This window comes from Rhamphochromis sp. 'chilingali' (genome assembly GCF_963969265.1).
Source record: "Rhamphochromis sp. 'chilingali' genome assembly, chromosome: 2".
Lineage (NCBI taxonomy): Eukaryota > Metazoa > Chordata > Actinopteri > Cichliformes > Cichlidae > Rhamphochromis > Rhamphochromis sp. 'chilingali'.
In genome coordinates this window covers 45,416,216-45,440,255 of record NC_137930.1, presented here as the reverse complement: position 1 = coordinate 45,440,255, position 24,040 = coordinate 45,416,216, and the positions used below count along the sequence as shown (strand labels likewise).

The following is a 24,040-nucleotide window of genomic DNA, read 5'->3' as shown; positions in this document are numbered from 1 at the left end:
AGTTGCAGGCTGTGAGAGCAAATTTTAGCAAAGTGAAGTCATTTTCATCAGCCCTCTGGTTCAGTTTAGAGTTACATTCAGTGTTAGGCATCTGTTTAAGACCTAATGCATTTCAAAGGAATCACCACTCAAGAGCCACTTTCTTGCAGTTCAGGAGCTCTTGATCATATTTCACCGTCTTCATTTTCCATTTTTAGCCGTCATGAAACTGAAGATTATTTTAAGGGACTTAAACATTCATCTTCTTGATGAATCACACACTTTTCACAAATGTGTCAGTGAAGGAGATCGGTGAGTGTATAAATAGGGATTTTTACTGGTGAGTGCAAAAGGACATTTGAGAAATTTACAGGTGGATAAGTACTGAGCAAACCTGGAAGATTTTTCATGTAGAAGTCATTTTACTTCAGATTTCATCAGCACCTATGATACAACTGGATTGAACAACAGGATTTTGACCACTGCAACACTTCACTGTGCTTCAGGTAAAGTGGACCTGGGTTTCTCAGCAGCCTGAACCGCGTTATGTAACTGGAAAGGAGAACAAGGAGCAGGAGGATGAACACCAATGAAGCCAAAGAGGAAGCAAAGGATGTGGTGGAGGGAGCAAATGGCAGCCTCTGATAGCTCCCTCTTTGTGTGGCTTTTTTTTTTTTTTTTTACTGCTTCCTCCCGTCCCAGCCGCATCGCTCACCGCATGGCCTCCGCTGGAACAACATAAACAGCTAGAGACCATAGACTGGGCGAGAGCAAGCCAGAACATTTCAGGCACAGTGGCACATAGAAACAAAATACAGGAAGGGCTTGCTGAACTGAAAGTAAATTATTTTTCAGATACAAGGTTAAAATTGATTAATTATGAGTATATTAATTCAAAAATTTTCAATAAGAAAATACTAATAAAAAAATCTTACTGGTTACATATAAATTATTGCTATTTAATATTTGGTAGTACTACGAATGCATGTAGTTGACAAGCCGGAAAGTTCTTAAGTGGCATACTTTTTGAATAGTATGACTGTGTACAGTCTATAGCTGGTAAATATACATTTTAGTCAAGCTGTTAAAGATGTCTTGTGAAATTATATACTAATCCACCAATAGGCCAAATATCCCAGCTTTCCACTAACAATTGAATGCACCATGCATTTGAGGACTTGTTGCTAAGACAGTAAAGAATCAGCACAAATGTATCATCCATAGAGACATATCAAGTGCACCTACATTTCATGATGAAAACGAGAGGAACGATTAAAAAAAAAGTATGCACGGGAAGCATTTTTGAAAGTGAAACAATCAGTTTCTTTGACACATTTAAAATGTGCATCTAAACATTTATAGACTTTTATTTGCCTATGGAAAACAGTTTAACACATATCCCAACTGTCGGATATTTGAGTGGAGATTCAACTCAAAATTGAGCACATCATGTTATATTTTGGTCATCTCAGTTTTTATTTTTGACCATTTTGAGGTTCTCTCAGTACAAGGCTGTCTCCTTTTGTCTGGATACAGTAAGTAATAACCAATTAGTACACCCTGCTGCACTATCTATTCATAAAAATTAAATTTATATTACATGTATTTTAGGAAAAATGCACACAACTTGGGGTTTAAAATGGCATGGCATAGCATTTACAATCAAAACAGATGTTATTCTTGAAGCAGTGAACTGCTAAAACACCTGCAAATGAACAGGTAAATACACACAGCAGACAAGCACTTTTTTTTTTTTTAATACATATATATATTCAGCTGCAGCTCTTCTGTGCAGCTGGATGTCTTTAAGAGGTACCGAAAGGCATGGAAAAACTATGTTGGTACTACACACGTACAAGCACGCAGTCAGACACAAACTCACTGCAACCACTGATCGAATCCTGATTGACCTATGAGAAAGACCACCATGGAGGGCATTTAAATTGACACACACATCTGGCAATCTGGGGGCTTAGCAGAACAACACACTTCATGTCTTTGTGCTGCTGTCTGAGACGAGGCAAAGTTGTCCTCAAGTGGAATGAACAGAAGATTCATCTGTCCCTTCACTCTCTGTCCTCCGCCTCGTTCTAGATGCTCGCAGGTCTTTCAGAATCTGAGACTGATGGCTTAGACACTCCTTCAACTTGTCCTCAGTCAGGGTGAGACGCTCTTCCAGCACTGAAACAGTCTGCATGAGGTGAAGCGGTGGGGGTGGGAAAGCATGATAATTACAGAGAAGTCAGAGAATAATTATACATGTAGAAACTAAGCAGAGCAAAGTTCAGTCTGAAATCAATCCTTTCCCAATGTAGAAAAAAACAAAACAAAACACAAAAGTAAATGAGAAATCGTCATGGCTTTCAAATTATCATCATTATTATTATTATTCATTTTGGCCTTGATGCATGAGATAGTCGAGATAGTAGAGACAGCAGAAGTGATTTAAATTTAAATATTTATATTACAAAGATTATTTAATAGTTCATTAGGTGTCATTTGTTTCTGGGAATCAGAAAATGCACCAAATATTTCTTATAGATGATAATGTCTGTGAAACAAAGTACATTCAGCAGCACATTTTTTATTTCTGGAGACAATTCTCATAAAACTGCAGAACTGAAAATGTGTTCAATTTTTTTCTTCTCTGTCTGCAAATGTCATAAAACATAAAATGAGGAAATGTCTCTGTCCATCTAATGGTGACACTTCTCAAACAGACAAAGAAGTGGGCAGCTAAATCAAATATTCTCACTCCACCGTTTGCTTTTCTTTACCTTTTATTAGACCTGTGCAACATAGCAATGTTGAATAGTAAACAACCTGATGCTGGGCTTAAACACTTCAGAGGGAAAAAATTGTCCTCCTTCAATGTTTTTCCACTGCTGTCGATATTGTGAGTTGATATACAGTGGGGCAAAAAAGTATTTAGTCAGCCACCGATTGTGCAAGTTCCCCCACCTAAAATGATGACAGAGGTCAGTAATTTGCACCAGAGGTACACTTCAACTGTGAGAGACAGAATGTGAAAAAAAAATCCATGAATCCACATGGTAGGATTTGTAAAGAATTTATTCGTAAATCAGGGTGGAAAATAAGTATTTGGTCAATAACAAAAATACAACTCAATACTTTGTAACATAACCTTTGTTGGCAATAACAGAGGTCAAACGTTTACTATAGGTCTTTACCAGGTTTGCACACACAGTAGCTGGTATTTTGGCCCATTCCTCCATGCAGATCTTCTCGAGAGCAGCGATGTTTTGGGGCTGTCGCCGAGCAACACGGACTTTCAACTCCCGCCACAGATTTTCTATGGGGTTGAGGTCTGGAGACTGGCTAGGCCACTCCAGGACTTTCAAATGCTTCTTACGGAGCCACTCCTTTGTTGCCCGGGCGGTGTGTTTTGGATCATTGTCATGTTGGAAGACCCAGCCTCGTTTCATCTTCAAAGTTCTCACTGATGGAAGGAGGTTTTGGCTCAAAATCTCACGATGCATGGCCCCATTCATTCTGTCCTTAACACGGATCAGTCGTCCTGTCCCCTTGGCAGAAAAACAGCCCCATAGCATGATGTTTCCACCCCCCATGCTTCACAGTAGGTATGGTGTTCTTGGGATGCAACTCAGTATTCTTCGTCCTCCAAACACGACGAGTTGAGTTTATACCAAAAAGTTCTACTTTGGTTTCATCTGACCACATGACATTCTCCCAATCCTCTGCTGTATCATCCATGTGCTCTCTGGCAAACTTCAGACGGGCCTGGACATGCACTGGCTTCAGCAGCGGAACACGTTTGGCACTGCGGGATTTGATTCCCTGCCGTCGTAGTGTGTTACTGATGGTGACCTTTGTTACTTTGGTCCCAGCTCTCTGCAGGTCATTCACCAGGTCCCCCCGTGTGGTTCTGGGATCTTTGCTCACCGTTCTCATGATCATTTTGACCCCACGGGATGAGATCTTGCGTGGAGCCCCAGATCAAGGGAGATTATCAGTGGTCTTGTATGTCTTCCATTTTCTGATGATTGCTCCCACAGTTAATTTTTTCACACCAAGCTGCTTGCCTATTGTAGATTCACTCTTCCCAGTCTGGTGCAGGTCTACAATACTTTTCCTGGTGTCCTTCGAAAGCTCTTTGGTCTTGGCCATGGCGGAGTTTGGAGTCTGACTGTTTGAGGCTGTGGACAGGTGTCTTTTAAACAGATGATGAGTTCAAACAGGTGCCATTCATACAGGTAACGAGTGGGGGACAGAAAAGCTTCTTACAGAAGACGTTACAGGTCTGTGAGAGCCAGAGATTTTCCTTGTTTGAGGTGACCAAATACTTATTTTCCACCCTAATTTACGAATAAATTCTTTACAAATCCTACCATGTGAATTCATGGATTTTTTTTTTCACATTCTGTCTCTCACAGTTGAAGTGTACCTCTGGTGCAAATTACTGACCTCTGTCATCATTTTAAGTGGGGGAACTTGCACAATCGGTGGCTGACTAAATACTTTTTTGCCCCACTGTATATAAGCTTTGCCTGATAACTGACCTGTGTGAGAATATCCAGCTGTTGAACAATGTGCCGCAGGGTAGAGCTCACACTTGATGGATGACCAGAGAGAACTTCCAGTGGGTGTGTCTGCGACATCTCTACTTCTTCCTCTCGTCTTCCTTTTCCTTCTTTTCTGTTAGCCCTCGTTTCATTCTCAGCAGTCGATTCTGCCCTACTTGCACTTCCACCCTCGATCCATCCGTCCAGTCTTGAATTGGCAACATGACATTCTGGCAAACCGTTATAGTGGTGACTGTTAGCAGCAGCAGACTGCATGGGTGTCAAGCGGGGCCAACTGTTTAAGAGCTGGAGATGAAAGCAGGAGAAAACGCAAACTGTGTGGATATTGTTTTGTTCCATTTATGTTCCAAATGCACTGTATCACACGAGAAACCCATTTTAAATCAAATCACTCATTGTGACTCTCTGACATTTAATTCAGAACAGGCCACTGAAAACAAAGAACTCTTAAAAAATACAAGGTGTTTCCAAGTGCTTGCTTCAGCATCCTGCTGGAACAGCAAAGGAGTCAGAAAGAAATAGAAAACAGTAGAAGAAACATCTGAATGACGTTAAATGTCAAACTGTTAAAGGAATTAAAGTTTCAGTTTGCAGTGAAATGACTGATTAAGTCACTTTTATTTTTAAGTCTGACATGTAAGCTGAAATCTACCTGATTAAAAAAAAAAAAAAAAAAAAAAATAGGTTCAGGCTGAAATGAAAGTCTTGAAAAATAAAGGCTCGGCCTCCTGTAACTAATTTCATGTGGGAAATTAATTTTTAAGTTGAGAGTTGATAAGATACCTTTGTATCACTCAATCCTCATAGTAAGAATAAAGTTCAACCAGACAAAAGTTTGTGGCACAGGGGATGGTTTAACATTAGTTACAGTGGGCCTTATCTGGGATGCATCAGCGCACTCAAAGAATACTATAAATCATGTCAGAATTACATTCTCTTCCATTATCTGACATCATACACAACGTGCCAAAAGGAGTGCTCTTTCAAGCAAATTAACATTTGGTCTTCGTTTGTCTTGGCAGTCCATGGAGCAGCTTCCCCCCCTTATTTTTGTCTTTTCCAAACACTGTTGGTACCTGGCATCTTCTTAATGACGCTGAACTCATGGCAGAAATCAACTGGAATATGAATTGAAGTATTGGATGTTACCAAAGTATCAACTGGAGTTTAATTGTAACTACTTTTTGAACTTAAAGTTCTACTATACTAGTAGATTACCGTGTTTGAAATATACATGTATCAAACAGTGACAGAAAGAATACATCAGAGGCTTTCATGATCCTGGATGATATGCAATCATAATACATAACACTATGCAGAGATAGCCAACATGCTTGCTATCTCACTGTTCTGTCAGTGAAGGAGGCCTTGAGCCTGTTGCAACTTGGCAGACTGAAGTAGGTGGATGACTCACACTACTGGATTACTGACTGAAAGGCAGACTTTGTGACCACCTGACTACCTTGCTAGCTAAAGACAAGTTCATAGGCTGTTTGCACTGAAGAGCTACAGATACAGAGCAAAGCAGAAAAAAAACTATTTTGTATTTAATGCGACCTTTGATTTTGTATGCAATGTTTGTTTGTTTTTCCTTTCACAAGAAGAACATAACAAGGGAAAGTGAACAATGGAACAATGAGAGAGAGAAAAGAAGGGGGGGGGGGTCATTATATTCAGTGTAATCAGAGTTAGAGACAGTGCATTCATTACAGCAGAGGCATTTAACACAGTAGCTATACAGCAGATAAATATCTATTCTAAAGAACCAATCATTGCTCAAGGGCAACTATCCTAACTTTTAGGAGGTCGGGATTCAAACTAGCATGTTTTAGTTTTCAAAAGCTTTTGCTTAAAAACCACCATAGCTCCGTAACCTCTTTCCAAACATTACTGTAATTCTGCAGATCACATGCCTTAAGGGGCTAGCAGTGACATTTAGTAACATCAAGTGATGACGGGCAAAATAGCCTGAAGTGAAGTGGGCAGGTCCCTAGTTACAAAATTCAGACGCAAACAACTGAAGCAAATACCAATTAGAACGAAGGATTATGTTAATTTGCCTCGTAACAATGAACCATCAGTGACCCGGGGCAAGCAAATTGTTTCCTGTTTGGATGATTATTCCATTATTTTTCAATAAATCAACTAATTTTAAATAAAATGTCCATACCTCAATCCATATTCTGAATCACTTATCTAGTTCAAGGTCACAGGGGGAATGAAGCCTATCCTACAAGTCACAAAGAAGAGGCTGATGTTACACCGTCAACAAGTTGCCAGTCTAACACAGGGCTTTAAAAAACAAACAAACAAAACACAACAACAACAACAACAACAACAACCAATAGTTAAAGTTAAGTTCACTCCACAACTAAAACTACAGCAGTGGCATCTTAAAACTGTTTGGTCTTGACAACCAACAGCTTTGGCTAAATAAATATATGAACTGATTTGTTGTTGGTCCAAACAGTTATGTTGTAGAATGGTTATTGCTTAGCCAATCACATTATAATAAAAGAAAAACAATAATCCAGACAAAAATGATGAGAAGTTAAATTGTACTCAATAATAATGTGATGCATGGGTTGCACCAAAGAGAACAAAAGGAGGGGGACGGGGAAGGCAAGGGGATAAATGAGAGATGTTTTAGGAAGATCAAGACAGGCAGGAAGAGGAGGGTTAAGAGGAGGAGGAGGATGTCACACATTCCTAGCCTAATGCATGGAGCAATCGATTCCGGCTTACTTCCTGCATACTGTCCTCACTTCAAAGAGAGTATGGGGACGCAGGAGAGGGTGGAGGGAAGAGAGGAAGAATATACCAGGATGTCTAAAGAAAGAGAGGGTGGGTTAGGATCGACTGCTGGGAGGAGGTGAACATAGCTGTCAGTGTGTGGATGGTGAGTCTCGTGGAGTCTTGAACACCTTTTCACTCCTCGTTGATACATCTTGTCAACATCTGCTCAGCTCATTTACAGTTAACATCCCTCCACCCCCTCCCCCACCAGGCAGTTTGGATACAATTAACGTTTAACAGGCAAGGCACTCCAGTGTGCCAGTCAAAAAACACACACACACACGCACACACACACAGGAAATTTCTTCTAACTATAATTTGTTAGAAGCATGTTAAAAGATGGTGCACGGCATTATCAGGTATATAAAAGATATACAAAATCACGGAAACATGGATTGTTTAATGTAGAGGGGTCAGTGGAGCTAAAAACTCACAGTTTACGATAACGATAATTTCAGAGATTAAATCGTGTCTACTACGCTTTATGTCAGAGGTCAGTCATGGCAGGAATGTTGCAACAGTTCTGCTGGCAGTGTTTTTTGTTTGATAGGAGTAGCTGGTTGGGTTTGGTTGGTTGAGCCAAGCAGAGCAGGGGAAAAACTAGACACTATGATAATGAGGTGGCAGACTGTGTGAGCTGAGTGTGCTCAAGTGTTGATAGGAAGGCAAGAATATCAACACAGCCTGTACTCAAAGTACATGTGCTTGTCCAATCTATGAAGTGCTTCCTAATTTGGCCACAGTTTACTCCACAAGTAATGAGATGCAATATAAAAGACACAAATGTGAGTGTCTAATGGCAAACCAGCACTATTAAATGCTAATCATTGATTATTCAACGATATTGTTGATAACTTGACTGCAGCAGATTTACTTAAAAAGGGAAGTTCATTAGAACCACAATCCAGGTTAAAATGCTAACGGCGGCTGTGATGTTTACGATCAAAAGGATCCCCAGGAGAAAACAGATCACAAATAGCCTCACCTCCGCTTCTAAATCAAATCACAGATGTCTGATCAAAAACATCATTTCCATGAGCACCAGAATTAGCTGCGCTCTCTATTGTTGGCAGGAAACCTCGGGCATTGTGACCCTTGTATAACAAGCCATTTGATCTTAATTGGAGGGCGTCTCTGATGTTCCTGCCCTTACCACTTGTGAAGCCACACGCGCATCTTCAAAACCTGCCTGATGTTTATTAATTAACATGGAAAATCCTCCTTATGAAGTAGGTAGGCAAAGGGTTCACCAAAGCGGCACTGTAATTGTTTTACCAATATTCAATCCACCAGACAGTTTCATAATAGCTGGAAAAGCACTAGCTAACCTCTTCCTCATTAAGGCTCACTGCTGCATCGTCATCACACAGATGCAGGCATTTACACCTGCTGTTAAGGCGCAAGAAGCCGCTGCGTTACTCTCCTAAACGATAAGTGAAGCCACTCAGATAATATCGCAGCAAACGCACGGATACGGAGGAGAAGACAAAACCAGAAGCCAAGACACTGAAAACATGATTTTTTTAAAGAACTTTGGGGAAAACAAACAAACAAAAAAAAAACAAACAAAAAAACAACAACACTTGACAAACAGTTGCAACATCTCCCTCTGTGTCTGTCTCTAAGATGGTGGTAAAAACTGGCATAATCTTACACTCGTGTCTTCAATCCAGGTATGACAGGGGTTGCCGCAAAAATTCCCCCCCAAAAAACCAAGGAGGCGCACAACTGGCTGACGTGCCACAAAGATTGTGTCTCATGACACATGGATGTGAAAATTGTCAGGCAAGACCAGCGATGGACGAGCATAAAAACAACATTAGGATCCCGTTTGGTTCATGGCTCCATTCTTCAAATTTGCCAAGCATGACACATTCACTGGCATTAGTGCGCCTGACATCAATGCTGAATTTGTTGCACACGCATCAAGTTTTACAAGAGTTTCAACATCATCTGCATCTCTCTCATTAGTTTACGACTGCTGTTTTGCATGTACACACTCTCGGTACTATATATTAGGGCTGGGCGATATATCGAGTTTTTTAAAAATATCGATATATTTTCATACGAGATATAAGATGTGACAATATCGTTTATATCGATATAGTCTATGTTACGTTAGAATTATACTTGTGGGCCGCAGGTTTGCCTCTCTTTCGTCCACTTTTGTCTCTACGCAACGTTACTCGGCCTCGCCTCTCCTTCACTGAACCCAACTCCCCCTCCCCCATAACTTCACCTGCAGGCAATGACAAGATGAAAGCGGAAAATCTCCGTGCGTGGGGCTGGACGGCGTCAACATGTTAGCAAGCTAACCGCGCTAACGAGCTAACCGTGCTAACGACATGCAGCCCGGAGGGGCTGCACGGCCTAAAATCCTTTCCTTTTCTCAAAAATCGACAGTGCGCCTTATGTATGAATTCTGGTTGTGCTTACTGACCGCGAACAGATTTTATGTGGTACACAGTGCTCAGCAATCTGTCAAAAAATGTTTTAATATGACTTTGCTAAGCTACGGAGCTGCACCGCTTGATGGATTGTCGGAGGATTACGGCTACCGAGGAGGAGCCTCGCGGAGTGATACGTACTGTGTGTGTATAAGGACCACAAATGGCACCTGTTCAGAGACGTGGTGCAGCTGTGAAATCTGTCTCTTTGTTATTATGCTCAGCGTCTATTAGTTTACATTTTGACTGCACAATTGTGAGCTTTTTGTTATGCACAAAAACAACATTGTTTTCTTTTATTTATGGACCATGATTATTTAATATATGCTGATAATTTATTTTTGAGTAATTTCTTCATGTACATCTACGCTGTATGTAAATAAAAGTGCCCGTGTGACATCTGGGACACAGTGTGACTAAGAACTCTCTTTTTGTTCTTAACTTATGGCTTTAAAAAAAAAAAAAAATCGAGATATATATCTTATATCGCTATCCAGCTAAAAAATATCGAGATAGGAATTTTGGGTCATATCGCCCAGCCCTACTATATATAGCATAACATGTGAAGTTGGGTTTTAAACTGACTGTACATTTGTAGTTATTAAAGCTTTTATCACCAAGCTGAGAAATTTTAGGAAAATTGTAGACAATGAGAAAAAGTTAAACTATACACAAAGCTTTTTGTCAGCCTTTACAAATCTTAAAGAAAAAAAATACAAAGTCTTACTACGTGACATCCCACAGAGTACATCAGTACCCATCATGTAACATTGGCACGCCTTTCCTGTATCACACAGTTTATGCACCACCGATATTTTTCCTGTAATGGGAAGAGAACATTCTGTAGTCACAGGATGCCATGTAATGCAGTTAATAAAGCAGACTCCATGGCAGGAGGAAATCCTTAACCCCCCTCTTACCGTCCTCCACCCTGGTTTCACTTTTTTCATTTTCACACACAAGCAAATGTTTTGCCTCTGGATGCATTATAGGTGGCACGTACACACATGTAGGCCAGCAACTGTTACCAACTCACGAAGATACAGTCACTGTCCAGAAGTCTTCCCTTGACTGTTAACGTTCCTGAAATCCTTGAAATGCAGTGGCGTTGGCACATTGCTATATATAATCAGAATCCTGATTATGGTTTGATATACTCAAGACAGCTAAAAACAACACTATATATTGGGACCAAAGCCAAAACAAATGTACATCTTTTATTGTAGAATGATAAATGTTAATTGTGGTACAAATCCATGATTCAATGGACTGACTCCGTTTAAACGAAGAGGCTTTGTTTATTTTATCTTTTATTTTTTTTGTGTCAGATTGCTGCTGGCCTGAATGTGGCCTTAGCCCTGTGTGAAAATCTCATCTTCTTCATTTGAATGAGGCCAGCACATTGACACAGTGAATGCCAAGGATGATTAGCTTTTTCAATAATGACATGAAAATACACACACAAAATAACTCAGTGAAAGGGCGCTGAACTAGCTAATCAAATATGTGGAATTACTACAATTTTGGTTGTTCTTTAATGTGAAGGCTATATGACTCCAAGACAACTGTGAAACCTCTTTCCAGTGATTTGGTTTCTAACGAGCCTTTAAAGTCAGACTAACGATAGTTATTGCATCAGATTTAGTACTGATTGCTGAAAGTGATATGAAATTATTGATTTTTTTCCCCCTCACAAAAAAGAAAACCACTTTTTTAGAGATTCCTCTAAAACTCTTCCCATCTGCCCCTAACATTTAACCTGGCAGGTCATCTGAAGCCTCCATTTCATGTTGGTCCAAGACATCACAGCAGACGACTCATTGTCCTTTCATCTCTGTCACCCCTAACTGTCATCTGACAAGGTGCTCTATACCACACCCACAAAACAAAATTGTGCCTTCTCAAACAAAATTAATGAAATGAATGAATAAAAAAAAACCCCCACAACAGTTAAGTACGTTCACATCCACCTATGAACACACAGTGACGTGTCAAAAAACACACAGAGAAAATAGGCAAAGCACACAGTCACATGAATTAGCACAGATGTTTGTCAAAGGTGTGGCGACACTGATGTTTTTAAAGCACAGATGAGCAGGAAACAAGAGGACATTCATGTGGCTTTGAGGAAGTGCATATATCCACTTGATTTCTCACCCTCCCCCCCCTCTCTCGCTCTCCTCTGTCTGCCTCGAACATCCGCACAGAAGCCACCCACACACAAACGAAAATATCCTGCTTGCCATTAGATGCAGTGTTTTCTGTCCACATCACACACGCATAAATGGAACTGTAAACACCTCAACCACAGCTAATAGAAAAACCGTAGCTTCCTGCCATGTTTCAGTGGCAGATGACCCAGACACACAGAAGCTAAAAGCACTTGAACACACAAAGCGGGGTAATGTGAAGAAAAAAAGGAATAGTTATGCTGTTACAAATGAAAGCATAGTCATTCTCAGAAGACCACACACACAGAATAACATGGTTAGACCCATAACACCACACAGAATGCACTAAACAGCAGCTTGAAACCTGCCTCACACCAACACATATCTTAAATAGAAATGTGTGATATACACACGGAAGTGATTCCTACAAGAAATGCTCCATGTCATAGCTCAAGCATACAGTACAAGAAAAACAAATTTGATATAATCGCTCTCACACACACACACATACATTGTGTTATTAAAACTGGTGCTGAAATGAATGTGTGCTGCTTTTAAATAAGGTGTGCAGTCCCTTCAAATGCAGAAGTGAGAAAAAAAAAAGGAAAGAAAAAAAAATCATCAGTAAGAGAAAAGGAAATAAAGTGAAACACACAAAAAAGGTGAACAGTTCTGGCTGAATGCTCCTGATAAAGAATAAACAGTTTAAGAGTAACCAGTATAAATAAAATGCTAGACTGGCTGAATTTATGATGTATTATTTATGGAATAGCAGAGTCCTTAATAGAGCTATCAAGATCTTTGAAGCTGCACAGACAGAACTGACATGGAATAAGCAGTTCTGGGATCAGATTTCTCTCAGAACTTGATAAAGATCAAAACTGAACAAAAAAGGAGGATGAAAAAAAAAAGTAAAGGAGGATGAAAGGATCTCAGAAACATGGCACGACATGTGTTGATATTGCTTCACTTCAGCTTACATACTCACAAAACCGTTAATAAGGCAATATTACAAAAACATTGCAACGAAAATGTATTGCAATGCCCACAGTGGACAAGAAAAACAAAAAGAAAAACAAAAAGAAAAACAGAGTTGAGCTAATTAAGAAAAAAAAAAAAACTAACCTCACCAGCTCATGAAAATCTCACAAATATTATGCAATCCAAACCTTCTGTCACTTATAAGTTGTGGATAGTGTTTGAATAGGGTTTGAGAAGTTTTAGCTTTGTTAAATGTGAAATATGTAGGAGTTGCTTAATGGGTAAAGCACAGCACTCACATGAATAGTGTTTATAGGTTACCACTCATGCTAAAAGTGGATACAGTGGTATCAGAGGACTTTTCATGAAAGCCTCTACCAAAAAAGGTTGTTCAGTGTTCATTAAATATGGTCAAGCACTTGCAGCGTAGGTGTGGAAACAGGCTTTGCACATCATGAAGCAGATGGTTTTTTTTTTTAAAACCACAGCACAACAGCAGCTTTGTCACCTGATGTCTTCATTTTTAAGGGTAATGAGTCACAGAGTAAAGCCCTCATTATCATTATCATTAGTCGTGTGGTTCGAACATAAATAACTAATTACTTGATGAATGGACTAAAAACCCTTGACTGGCTTTATTAAAGATGTGTCACAGCAGCAACTCAGAGACAACCTGCAATTTTGTGTTTCAGTGGCAGTGGTTACATGTAATCCTTTGTCTGCCATGTTTTTAAAATATAGTGCTCAAAAACATATACAGTGGGGCAAAAAAGTATTTAGTCAGCCACCGATTGTGCAAGTTCCCCCACCTAAAATGAGGACAGAGGTCAGTAATTTGCACCAGAGGTACACTTCAACTGTGAGAGACAGAATGTGAAAAAAAAAATCCATGAATTCACATGGTAGGATTTGTAAAGAATTTATTCGTAAATCAGGGTGGAAAATAAGTATTTGGTCACCTCAAACAAGGAAAATCTCTGGCTCTCACAGACCTGTAACGTCTTCTGTAAGAAGCTTTTCTGTCCCCCACTCGTTACCTGTATGAATGGCACCTGTTTGAGCTCATCATCTGTATAAAAGACACCTGTCCACAGCCTCAAACAGTCAGACTCCAAACTCCGCCATGACCAAGACCAAAGAGTTTTCGAAGGACACCAGGAAAAGTATTGTAGACCTGCACCAGACTGGGAAGAGTGAATAATAGGCAAGCAGCTTGGTGTGAAAAAATCAACTGTGGGAGCAATCATCAGAAAATGGAAGACATACAAGACCACTGATAATCTCCCTCGATCTGGGGCTCCACGCAAGATCTCATCCCGTGGGGTCAAAATGATCATGAGAACGGTGAGCAAAGATCCCAGAACCACACGGGGGGACCTGGTGAATGACCTGCAGAGAGCTGGGACCAAAGTAACAAAGGTCACCATCACCTTCCAACATGACAATGATCCAAAACACACCGCCCGGGCAACAAAGGAGTGGCTCCGTAAGAAGCATTTGAAAGTCCTGGAGTGGCCTAGCCAGTCTCCAGACCTCAACCCCATAGAAAATCTGTGGCGGGAGTTGAAAGTCCGTGTTGCTCGGCGACAGCCCCAAAACATCACTGCTCTCGAGAAGATCTGCATGGAGGAATGGGTCAAAATACCAGCTACTGTGTGTGCAAACCTGGTAAAGACCTATAGTAAACGTTTGACCTCTGTTATTGCCAACAAAGGTTATGTTGCAAAGTATTGAGTTGTATTTTTGTTATTGACCAAATACTTATTTTCCACCCTGATTTACGAATAAATTCTTTACAAATCCTACCATGTGAATTCATGGATTTTTTTTTCACATTCGGTCTCTCACAGTTGAAGTGTACCTCTGGTGCAAATTACTGACCTCTGTCATCATTTTAAGTGGGGGCACTTTCACAATCGGTGGCTGACTAAATACTTTTTTGCCCCACTGTACATAGAGTAGCAAATGGGATTATAAATCAGTTAATTACATTAACAGGTACACTAGAAGGGCAACAATGAGACAAGGAATGGTTTTACAGGAAGAGGCCACTGAGATTTTTTTCCTCTCCTCATTTTTTCTGATTGCTTTTTTCCCCCCACACTAGTTTTACATTTGGCTAGGATCAGTATCACTACTGGCAGCGTAAGGCAATACTTGGAACCTACAGAAGTGTAAAAACCAGTCTAACTCATCCAGGATGGCACATCAATACATGCCATTGCCAGAAGGTTTGCCATGTCTCCCAGGAAAGTCTTCAGACCATGGAGATTGAAAGAGACAGACAGTTACTGTAGGAAAGTCTGACCAGGTCATTGAAGGATGAGCACAGCCAGATCCCATAAAAATGACCTCCAGCAGCCCACTGGTGTCAATGTTCCTGAACAAGCAGTAAGAACATGAGGGTGGGCTGAGGACCCGACATCCTCTAGTGGGCTCTGTCCTCACTGCGGAGCACCATTAAGGTTGACTGGCATTTGCCATAGATTACCAGAGTTGACATGTCTACCATTTGCGCACTGTGCTTTTTACAGGTGAGAAATTAATCTGACGTGAGACAGATGTGAAAGGGCCTGAAGAAGCCATGGCCACGTCACTACTAGCTCCTTCCTGTGTGGGTCCTGTATGATTTTACAGTCACCATAATGTTCTTCTTGGCTTCTCCAGACCTTTTCACATCTGTTACATCTGCTCAGGGTGAACCTGGTATCATCAGTGAAAAACAAAGTGCACCAGTAGTAGGTTTTGATGGTGGGTCAGTGATGGTCTAGGAAAGCATATCCATACAGCGATGCTAAGACCTCTACAGGCTACGCAATGGCACCCTGCTTGACATTAGGGTTCAGGATGAAATCTTTGGACCCACTGTGGGACCCATTATGAGACTCAAGGCAGGCAGTTCCTGGAGGATGAATGAACTCATTCCACTGACTAACCCCAATGTTCACCTGACCTAAATCAAATACACAGCTCTTGGACTGATCCCTGACTGTCTGGACATGGAACTACACCTCTGGTGGGGAAGGAACTCGGGGTAGTGTGTGAGATTGAGAGATACGAACTAGATATAGTCAATCTTACCTCAATGCGCAGCTTGAGTAATGGGACCAGTGTCCTGGACAGGGGCTAGACTCTGTTCCAGTCTGGAGTTGCCCTCAGTAAGAGGCTGCGAGCAGGGGTGAGTATTATATCACCTCTGTTTGCTTCCTGTAAAACGACGCGTTTGCAGCTGAACCTGAGCGGTATTCTGTTACTGGATTTCTATGCAAACACTTTGTCCATAACAAACACCATGTTCGAATATAAGGATCTCCATAAGTGCACGTGGCACGAGGACACCCTAGGTTGTAGGATGATGATCAGTTTTGTAATTGTATCTTTGGATCTGTGGTTCTGGACATTTGGGTGACAAGAGGAGCTATGCTGTCAACTGATCAGCACGTGGTGGGGATTTTGATCAGGTGGCACGATGAAGGATGCCAGACAGCCCTGGCACACCAAAATGTATTGTGAGGGTGCGCTGCAAAGCTCAGCCAATCTATGTCTCCCCTCTCCTCTGGTCATGAGCACTGGGTAGTGACTGAAAGAATGAAATCACAACTACAAACAAATGAGCTTTCTCCAAAGAGCAGCTGGCATCTCCCTTAAAGATAAGGTGAGGAGCTCAGCACCTGAGAGGGGCTCAGAGTAGAGTCACTACTCCTCTACATCAAAAGGAGCTGGCTGACATGGTTCAGGCATTTTATAAAAGCGACTCCTGGATGAGTTTTATCAGGCATGTCCCACTGGGGAAGACCCACGACAAGCTGTAGAGATGACATCTCTGGCTGGCCTGATAATGCCTTGGTGTTTCCTTGGATAAGCTGGACGAGGTGGCTGGGGAAAGGGAGGTCTGTGTCTTTGGTTAGGCTACAACACCTGTAGTAGCAGCCTCAGATAGGCTGAAGGATGGATGGACGGACGGAAGGATCTAGACAGTTTTGGTCATTCGTCATATTAGCTGTGGAACTTTAAACCATTAGTGACGCCATAGAATCATGCTGAAAGAAGCTGGTACTTATTCAGAGGCTGCCCATGAGCTGAAGCAATCCAAGTACCCTGACCTGGCAGCTGAGTGCAGGTAGGCCGGCTGTAATGCTGTAGTATTCCCAGTGGAACTACGGTGTCGGGCTTCGTCAGCTTCTCAACTTCAAATCTACTCCACTTCACAGAAGCAGGACACAGAAGAGTAACCAAGGAACTGGCGGAGGAAGCAGGAAAAGCTAGTTTCTGGTTGTGTTTAAAGAGATGTGGGTACCAAAAAAAAAACCCTAAGGCAGCAACAAGGGGTGCCAGGAAAAGATCCTGGTCATCACTCTACCACCAGGAGATGTACTGAGGTTAAAGCAAATCGTAATCGACTGGTGGTCCTCAGCTGATGACCCAATCAAGGCTCTACAGGTGTTTACCGTGGCTCCCCCAGGGTAGTCCCGTCAAAGAGCACTGTTGGAGGTGCATCAGGTAGAAATGTCCAGCAGGCGTGACACCATCTTGTGTGTTGATCTGTTTGTATTTTCTATCTAGATATAAAGAGCAATGTACCCAAATTTTGTCCTGTAATTAAAGGTTTTTTGTTTTGTTTTAATTGGTCTCATCTAATCAAAGTACTCTATTGTAGAGGTTTTGCGATTTGTTCAGAAGAAAATTTGAAATGCTAAGCCATGCTGTTCTATTTGGAGAGTAGCAGCTTTCTCCTGGATTTTTTTCACCTGGATTTTCCTGCAGTTTCTCCAAGCAATGTACAGGGAGTGTAGAATTATTAGGCAAATGAGTATTTTGTCCACATCATCCTCTTCGTGCATGTTGTCTTACTCCAAGCTGTATAGGCTCGAAAGCCTACTACCAATTAAGCATTTTAGGTGATGTGCATCTCTGTAATGAGAAGGGGTGTGGTCTAATGACATCAACACCCTATATCAGGTGTGCATAATTATTAGACAACGTCCTTTCCCTTGGCAAAATGGGTCAAAAGAAGGACTTGACAGGCTCAGAAAAGTCAAAAATAGTGAGATATCTTGCAGAGGGATGCAGCAGTTTCAAAATTGCAAAGCTTCTGAAGCATGATCATCGAACAATCAAGCGTTTCATTCAAAATAGTCAACACGGTCGCAAGAAGCGTGTGGAAAAACCAAGGCGCAAAATAACTGCCCATGAACTGAGAACAGTCAAGCGTGCAGCTGCCAAGATGCCACTTGCCACCAGTTTGGCCATATTTCAGAGCTGCAACATCACTGGAGTGCCCAAAAGCACAAGGTGTGCAATACTCAGACACATGGCCAAGGTAAGAAAGGCTGAAAGACGACCACCACTGAACAAGACACACAAGCTGAAACATCAAGACTGGGCCAAGAAATATCTCAAGACTGGTTTTTCTAGGGTTTTATGGACTGATGAAATGAGAGTGAGTCTTGATGGGCCAGATGGATGGGCCCGTGGCTGGATTGGTAAAGGGCAGAGAGCTCCAGTCCGACTCAGACGCCAGCAAGGTGGAGGTGGAGTACTGGTTTGGGCTGGCATCATCAAAGATGAGCTTGTGGGGCCTTTTCGGGTTGAGGATGGAGTCAAGCTCAACTCCCAGTCCTACTGCCAGTTTCTGGAAGACACCTTCTTCAAGCAGTGGTACAGGAAGAAGTCTGCATCCTTCAAGAAAAACATGATTTTCATGCAGGACAATGCTCCATCACACGCGTCCAAGTACTCCACAGCGTGGCTGGCAAGAAAGGGTATAAAAGAAGAAAAACTAATGACATGGCCACCTTGTTCACCTGATCTGAACCCCATTGAGAACCTGTGGTCCATCATCAAATGTGAGATTTACAAGGAGGGAAAACAGTACACCTCTCTGAACAGTGTCTGGGAGGCTGTGGTTGCTGCTGCACGCAATGTTGATGGTGAACAGATCAAAACACTGACAGAATCCATGGATGGCAGGCTTTTGAGTGTCCTTGCAAAGAAAGGTGGCTATATTGGTCGCTGATTTGTTTTTGTTTTGTTTTTGAATGTCAGAAATGTATATTTGTGAATGTGGAGATGTTATATTGGTTTCACTGGTGAAAATAAATAATTGAAATGGGTATATATTTGTTTTTTGTTAAGTTGCCTAATAATTATGCACAGTAATAGTCACCTGCACACACAGATATCCCCCTAAAATAGCTAAAACTAAAAACAAACTAAAAACTACTTCCAAAAACATTCAGCTTTGATATTAATGAGTTTTTTGGGTTCATTGAGAACATGGTTGTTGTTCAATAATAAAATTATTTCTCAAAAATACAACTTGCCTAATCATTCTGCACTCCCTATGGTCTGACCTTGGGGTGAATTTCACACGACTGTATACAGTCGGTTATTTAATGAATGTATTTCAAAGATGAATATATTCACCTGTCAAAGGAAAGAAATTCTTGTCATGTAACTGGTATATGTGTGTGTTTGTCTGTGTCCATATTCTTGTCACCCATGTATATACAAGGGTGGCATGCTGTGGCGGAAATAGACAAGCACGAGTGGCAGCCTGGCTACAATGCATGCGAGCAGGAAGCTATTAACATGGCATTACAAGACAACCAAGGGGCAGGAAATTAAATTTTGCTGCCTCTGAGAAGGTCATGTCCAAGCCCTCCCTTACTGTGGATAACTGATTATTAGTTAGTTTTCTATCCACAGCTGTTCTACCTCTATGTGTTTTTATGCATTCCTTTGAACATTCCAAGTTCCCTACATTTTTAATAAAATACCTATTCATCCTCAAGTTTTGAGTATAAAACAACTCTCGCTCTGTTTATGGTCTGTATTAAAAGGTTTCTACAAATTGAACAGTTAGCAAGCAGATAGTGTTAGTGTTACAGGTGTTACAGTGTAAATAATTTCACTTTCTAGTTAAATAGAGGTTTAAAAAAAAGTGTAAAAAGGAAAAAATATATAAGTGTAACATTAAATAGCACCACACTGCCCTAAAAACTGCTGGTCGACTGGGCCTAATGGTTTCCCTGATGAAAACCCTTCCTACTGCGTAAATAATGTTTAACATGAATCTTGTTAATCATTAATGCCGAACACCATTTGGTTCCTGCCACGACTTTCTTCACACTAAGATAAGACGACAAAGTCAACATGTCCTCCACTCAACTGAATTATGATGGCAACAACAGAAGGGCACTAAAGGTTTTACACCAAACAGTGTTGATTTTAATCTACTGAGTCAAGGTCATAACAACATAAAAAACACTGGGTCTGTTTTGGTTTTGCTCTTGTGGAGACGACCTCCAATTTATGCTATGATGAAGACAGGCAGGAACATGTTTTCTTGACATGGCTGTAATTCACTCTCAAATGCCCACACAGTAAACATGAATCTGAAATGAGCAGGACTCGCGCACCATTTGTGATGCTTTCAAAATTGAGGCATCAATGGACAGAATCATAAATGATCACACCCATGCAAATACGCCCACACACCATTTCAGTTCTTGTCTTCATGCCAGCAATTGTTATTGCTGTCGGATATGAAGGCACTTTTTCACTTAATAAGTCAGTTTTTTTGTAATGGCTGAATAAGCTCACCCATTACATAACACCTGTAAACATGGTTGAGAGAATTTTTGTCAGTCCATATATTGCCACTTGATGATGAGCAAACTAATCAGAGACTAAATATCACATTAAGAGACCGACTGATAGCTATAATACAAAAAAAACCTCCAAAATTGACAAGACAACATAACAATTTTAAGACAGAGTCACTGAGAGTTTAAATATATTAGTTGTATGAGCCCAAGTTTTCTATGAATCCCAAGGGATTCACCACAACTGAAGCTTCTAGATTACAACTGACGCTCAGTCAGTGGCCTTTCCGAGACCTCAATATTCATCTCTATTAAATCACCAAAGATCAATTAGTAATAAGTCTTTTTTTTTTGTATTTCCCTAGCCGTTGCATACTGTTCTCATTTATGTCAATTTGAAAAGCAAAATCCTTTTTTGAAACTGCTTCCCCTCAGGAGATTTGAAGTAAGAGCCAACAGCAGTACCCATGGGGAAAAAAAGTTTTAAAAAAATAAAAATCACCACTTGGCTTAAGGACACTTCTGGAGGATGTTTACCGTCATGAGGGCCTGAACATGAAACATAGCTCTCTGGGTTCACTTGTAGACAGATTTAATCAATGCTGCACATGCGGATATCATTAAACAGAGATCTTTTTGCCAAAACCTGAGCTAACAATGCATCGCCGGGCTGAACAGGAGGTACCAACATAACCCGAGGCACACTCATTTAACTAAATCAAATTACAAAAAAACCAAAAAAAAAAACCCCAAAACTATTTACGTCATTGATGTCAATGCCAGGGAACAAAGTCAGTTTTCTACTTTTGTTTTACTCCCAGTTCCTTACTTTTCATTGGGTCTTGTAGATCCTATGTATGGGGTGGAGGTGGGGGGGGGGGGGGGGGGGGGTTGTGTTGTTTTTCTTTCTTTTTTTAAACTGGATTTCCTCTTTATACTTCCACTTTTCTCTCCGTTACGTGCCAAATGGCAGAGTCTCTGCTATCTGATTATATTGGTACACCCTGTACAAAGATCTGACTAAACAGTGCAGACACTAAAAAGGACCACAAACAGAAATAGTGAGCGCTGTCTGTTTTGACAGTTTCATTGCAGCAGTCAATGGTATCTTGAAAAAAATCTTTGTATGCTATGATTCATCACCATCTTAAGTTTTGAGTTGACTCTAAACCTATATTATTTTAATGCCAAAAATAACATTAGATAAAAATAAAATAACAAATCTAGGAAAATCTCTTTGCAAACCAATCTGAAAACTTTCCATCCTGATGACATACACCTGCAGCTTTCATTTAAATGGCTTTGAATAGGTATACATCACAGCAAAGGTTCCTAAGAAAGACTCTTGTTAGAGAGGAAATTAGCCTTTCACTGAGAAGTTTAGAAACTCATATCCTAACCAGAGGACTGCCTTTGGTTTCTTTCCCACCAAAGTCTCAAGAGGAGGCGAGTGCTTTCACAGCGAGGAAGTGAATGAGCGTCATTGTGGCTTTGCACAGGATTAGCCCATTTTAAAGCCCCTTAGTAAGATTTAACCACATTATTCACATTTTAATGGCCATTCCCACCCACACATACACATGCCGGCTAAAATCACAAATCCATAGGAATGAAATAAGAGCAGAGGTGTAATGCAAAGGAGGAAATACCAATGTTCATTGATCTTACTCAAGTGTAAGTATTGTGTAATTGAAATTATAGCAGTGAAATGATCAAAATGGAGAGGTGTATAAATATTGCAACTACTTTAATCAGAAAGCATAACCATAACAAATGCAGAGTAAACACCAGAGCAATCATTCAGGAAGTGAGCGCACATAAGGTCCTTGGTTAAACTGAATGACCTTCTACAATGGCAGACACCCTCCCCACATGCAGATGGCCTTTCCACAGAAATTCAAAGGATGTGACGTTCATGCTCTTGGCGCTCTTCTGCTCCCTTACAGTAATCCATTAACAGTCACAAATGAGTGGCTGACGGCACAACAGAGAATTCACTCAAGAGTAAAAAAGACAAAAACTTAAACTGAATGTGGCTTCAAATAATACTGACAATAAAGTGTATTGTACTGGCAACAAAAAAATAAATAAAACAATAAAAATTTCATTAAAAATGCATCATGTTGAAAAACAGTTATTTAAAAAACCCCGATTTTAAGTATAAAGCTCTGAGTTTATTTGTACATCCATGCTACATGGAACAGCTGCTGAACAGAAAAAAAAAAAATCCTGCCCATTACCAGTAATGCAACTGATTACAGTTGCTTCAGTTACAATCACAGATGACAAAGCACAGGACAGTATTCAACAAGGCTATGCAAAGACTTGACATTCACCTGAAGTACTGCTATACTTCACTGAAGCAGCAGTGTTAGGTGAGGATATAAAATTTAATGGTGCTGTGAAAATAAAACCTAACGTAATCTAATATAGTTCAAAATATCGGGCTTCCTTATTGAAATGTCAACAATAATTCACATACAGCTCTAACACTATCTACCCCCTCCAAAATGCCAACCTGTGGGAAACACTGATAGCAGGTGGCTAAATGAATGACAAGAAAGGCCAGCTGATTGTGCTGGAGAGGTCCTCAAAGAGGAAGCAGCTAGTGCTTCCATCAATGTGGAGCAACAGAGGGAGCACTCAAAGAAGGTGGTAGAGCTAGACTGTTTGACTGACTGCTGCAGCAGCAGGGGGTTAGAGGCCGTGCTGTGCCTCTGCCCTTAACGGTACAGGCAGGAGGGAGCAGAGCACTTCCCCCAGGCACCGGCAGCCACAGGTGGGCATTGTGGTTTGTCTTCATGAGCCCTGTAGCACCCAGCTGCCTGTCAACCCTCTATCAAAGAGACAAACAACAAGCAGGCCTTTTCTGTCCACACATGTGTCCATGTATTAGTCAGTGTGTGCATCTTCACAGCAGTCTTTCTTTAAAGATTAAAATTAGCTTCAGTTTTTAGGTAGATGCTCAATTTTTTTGACAGTGCACCAGAAGATCAGCAGCTTTAAGACAACAAACCAGGATTTGAAAAGGTGGAGGAGGGACACATTAAGGTGAACACAGTAAGCAAATAGTGTATGTGTAAATTTGCCGTACATCTTCAGCTGTCTGTTCAGGCTAAAGTCCTTTGTAGACATATTTAGGCTGATTTTTGGCTCACACAAAAGCTACATGTTCCATACTGTTTCACTATTCATGTACAGTATATGGACTTATACAGGATCCTGTTCTAACCCTAACCCAATATGCTATACAAACATTAGCTATCTCATACAGCCATTCAGCTAACACAACGTTTAATAGGGAAAATGATTTTTGATTGTTTTAAAACCAACAACATTTGAAAGTAAACTGTGTTAGTTTGTAACATTTTCTATGTTCTTCAGCTTTAAGAACTTTTTACTAAAGTACTAAAACATTCAAGGTTTTTATTATTTAAAACAACTTTAACAAAAAGTTATCAGACACCCTGTGACCTAAAATAAATAAATACTCA

At 40.7% G+C, this 24,040-nt stretch overlaps 1 protein-coding gene across 1 annotated transcript in view; it reads right to left on the bottom strand.

Annotated features, from left to right (window-relative positions):
• Positions 1–333: 333 nt before the first annotated feature.
• Positions 334–24,040, bottom strand: part of poc1b (POC1 centriolar protein B) — a 50,889-nt gene continuing 27,182 nt past the window's right edge. Inside the window, exons 11-12 of the mRNA XM_080864537.1 lie at positions 4,521–4,829; positions 334–2,170 (exon numbers count right to left, since the gene is read on the bottom strand). Of these exons, the coding sequence (XP_080720663.1) occupies positions 2,012–2,170; positions 4,521–4,829 (468 nt within the window). The 3' untranslated portion in view covers positions 334–2,011. The remainder of the gene's footprint in view (positions 2,171–4,520; positions 4,830–24,040) is intronic.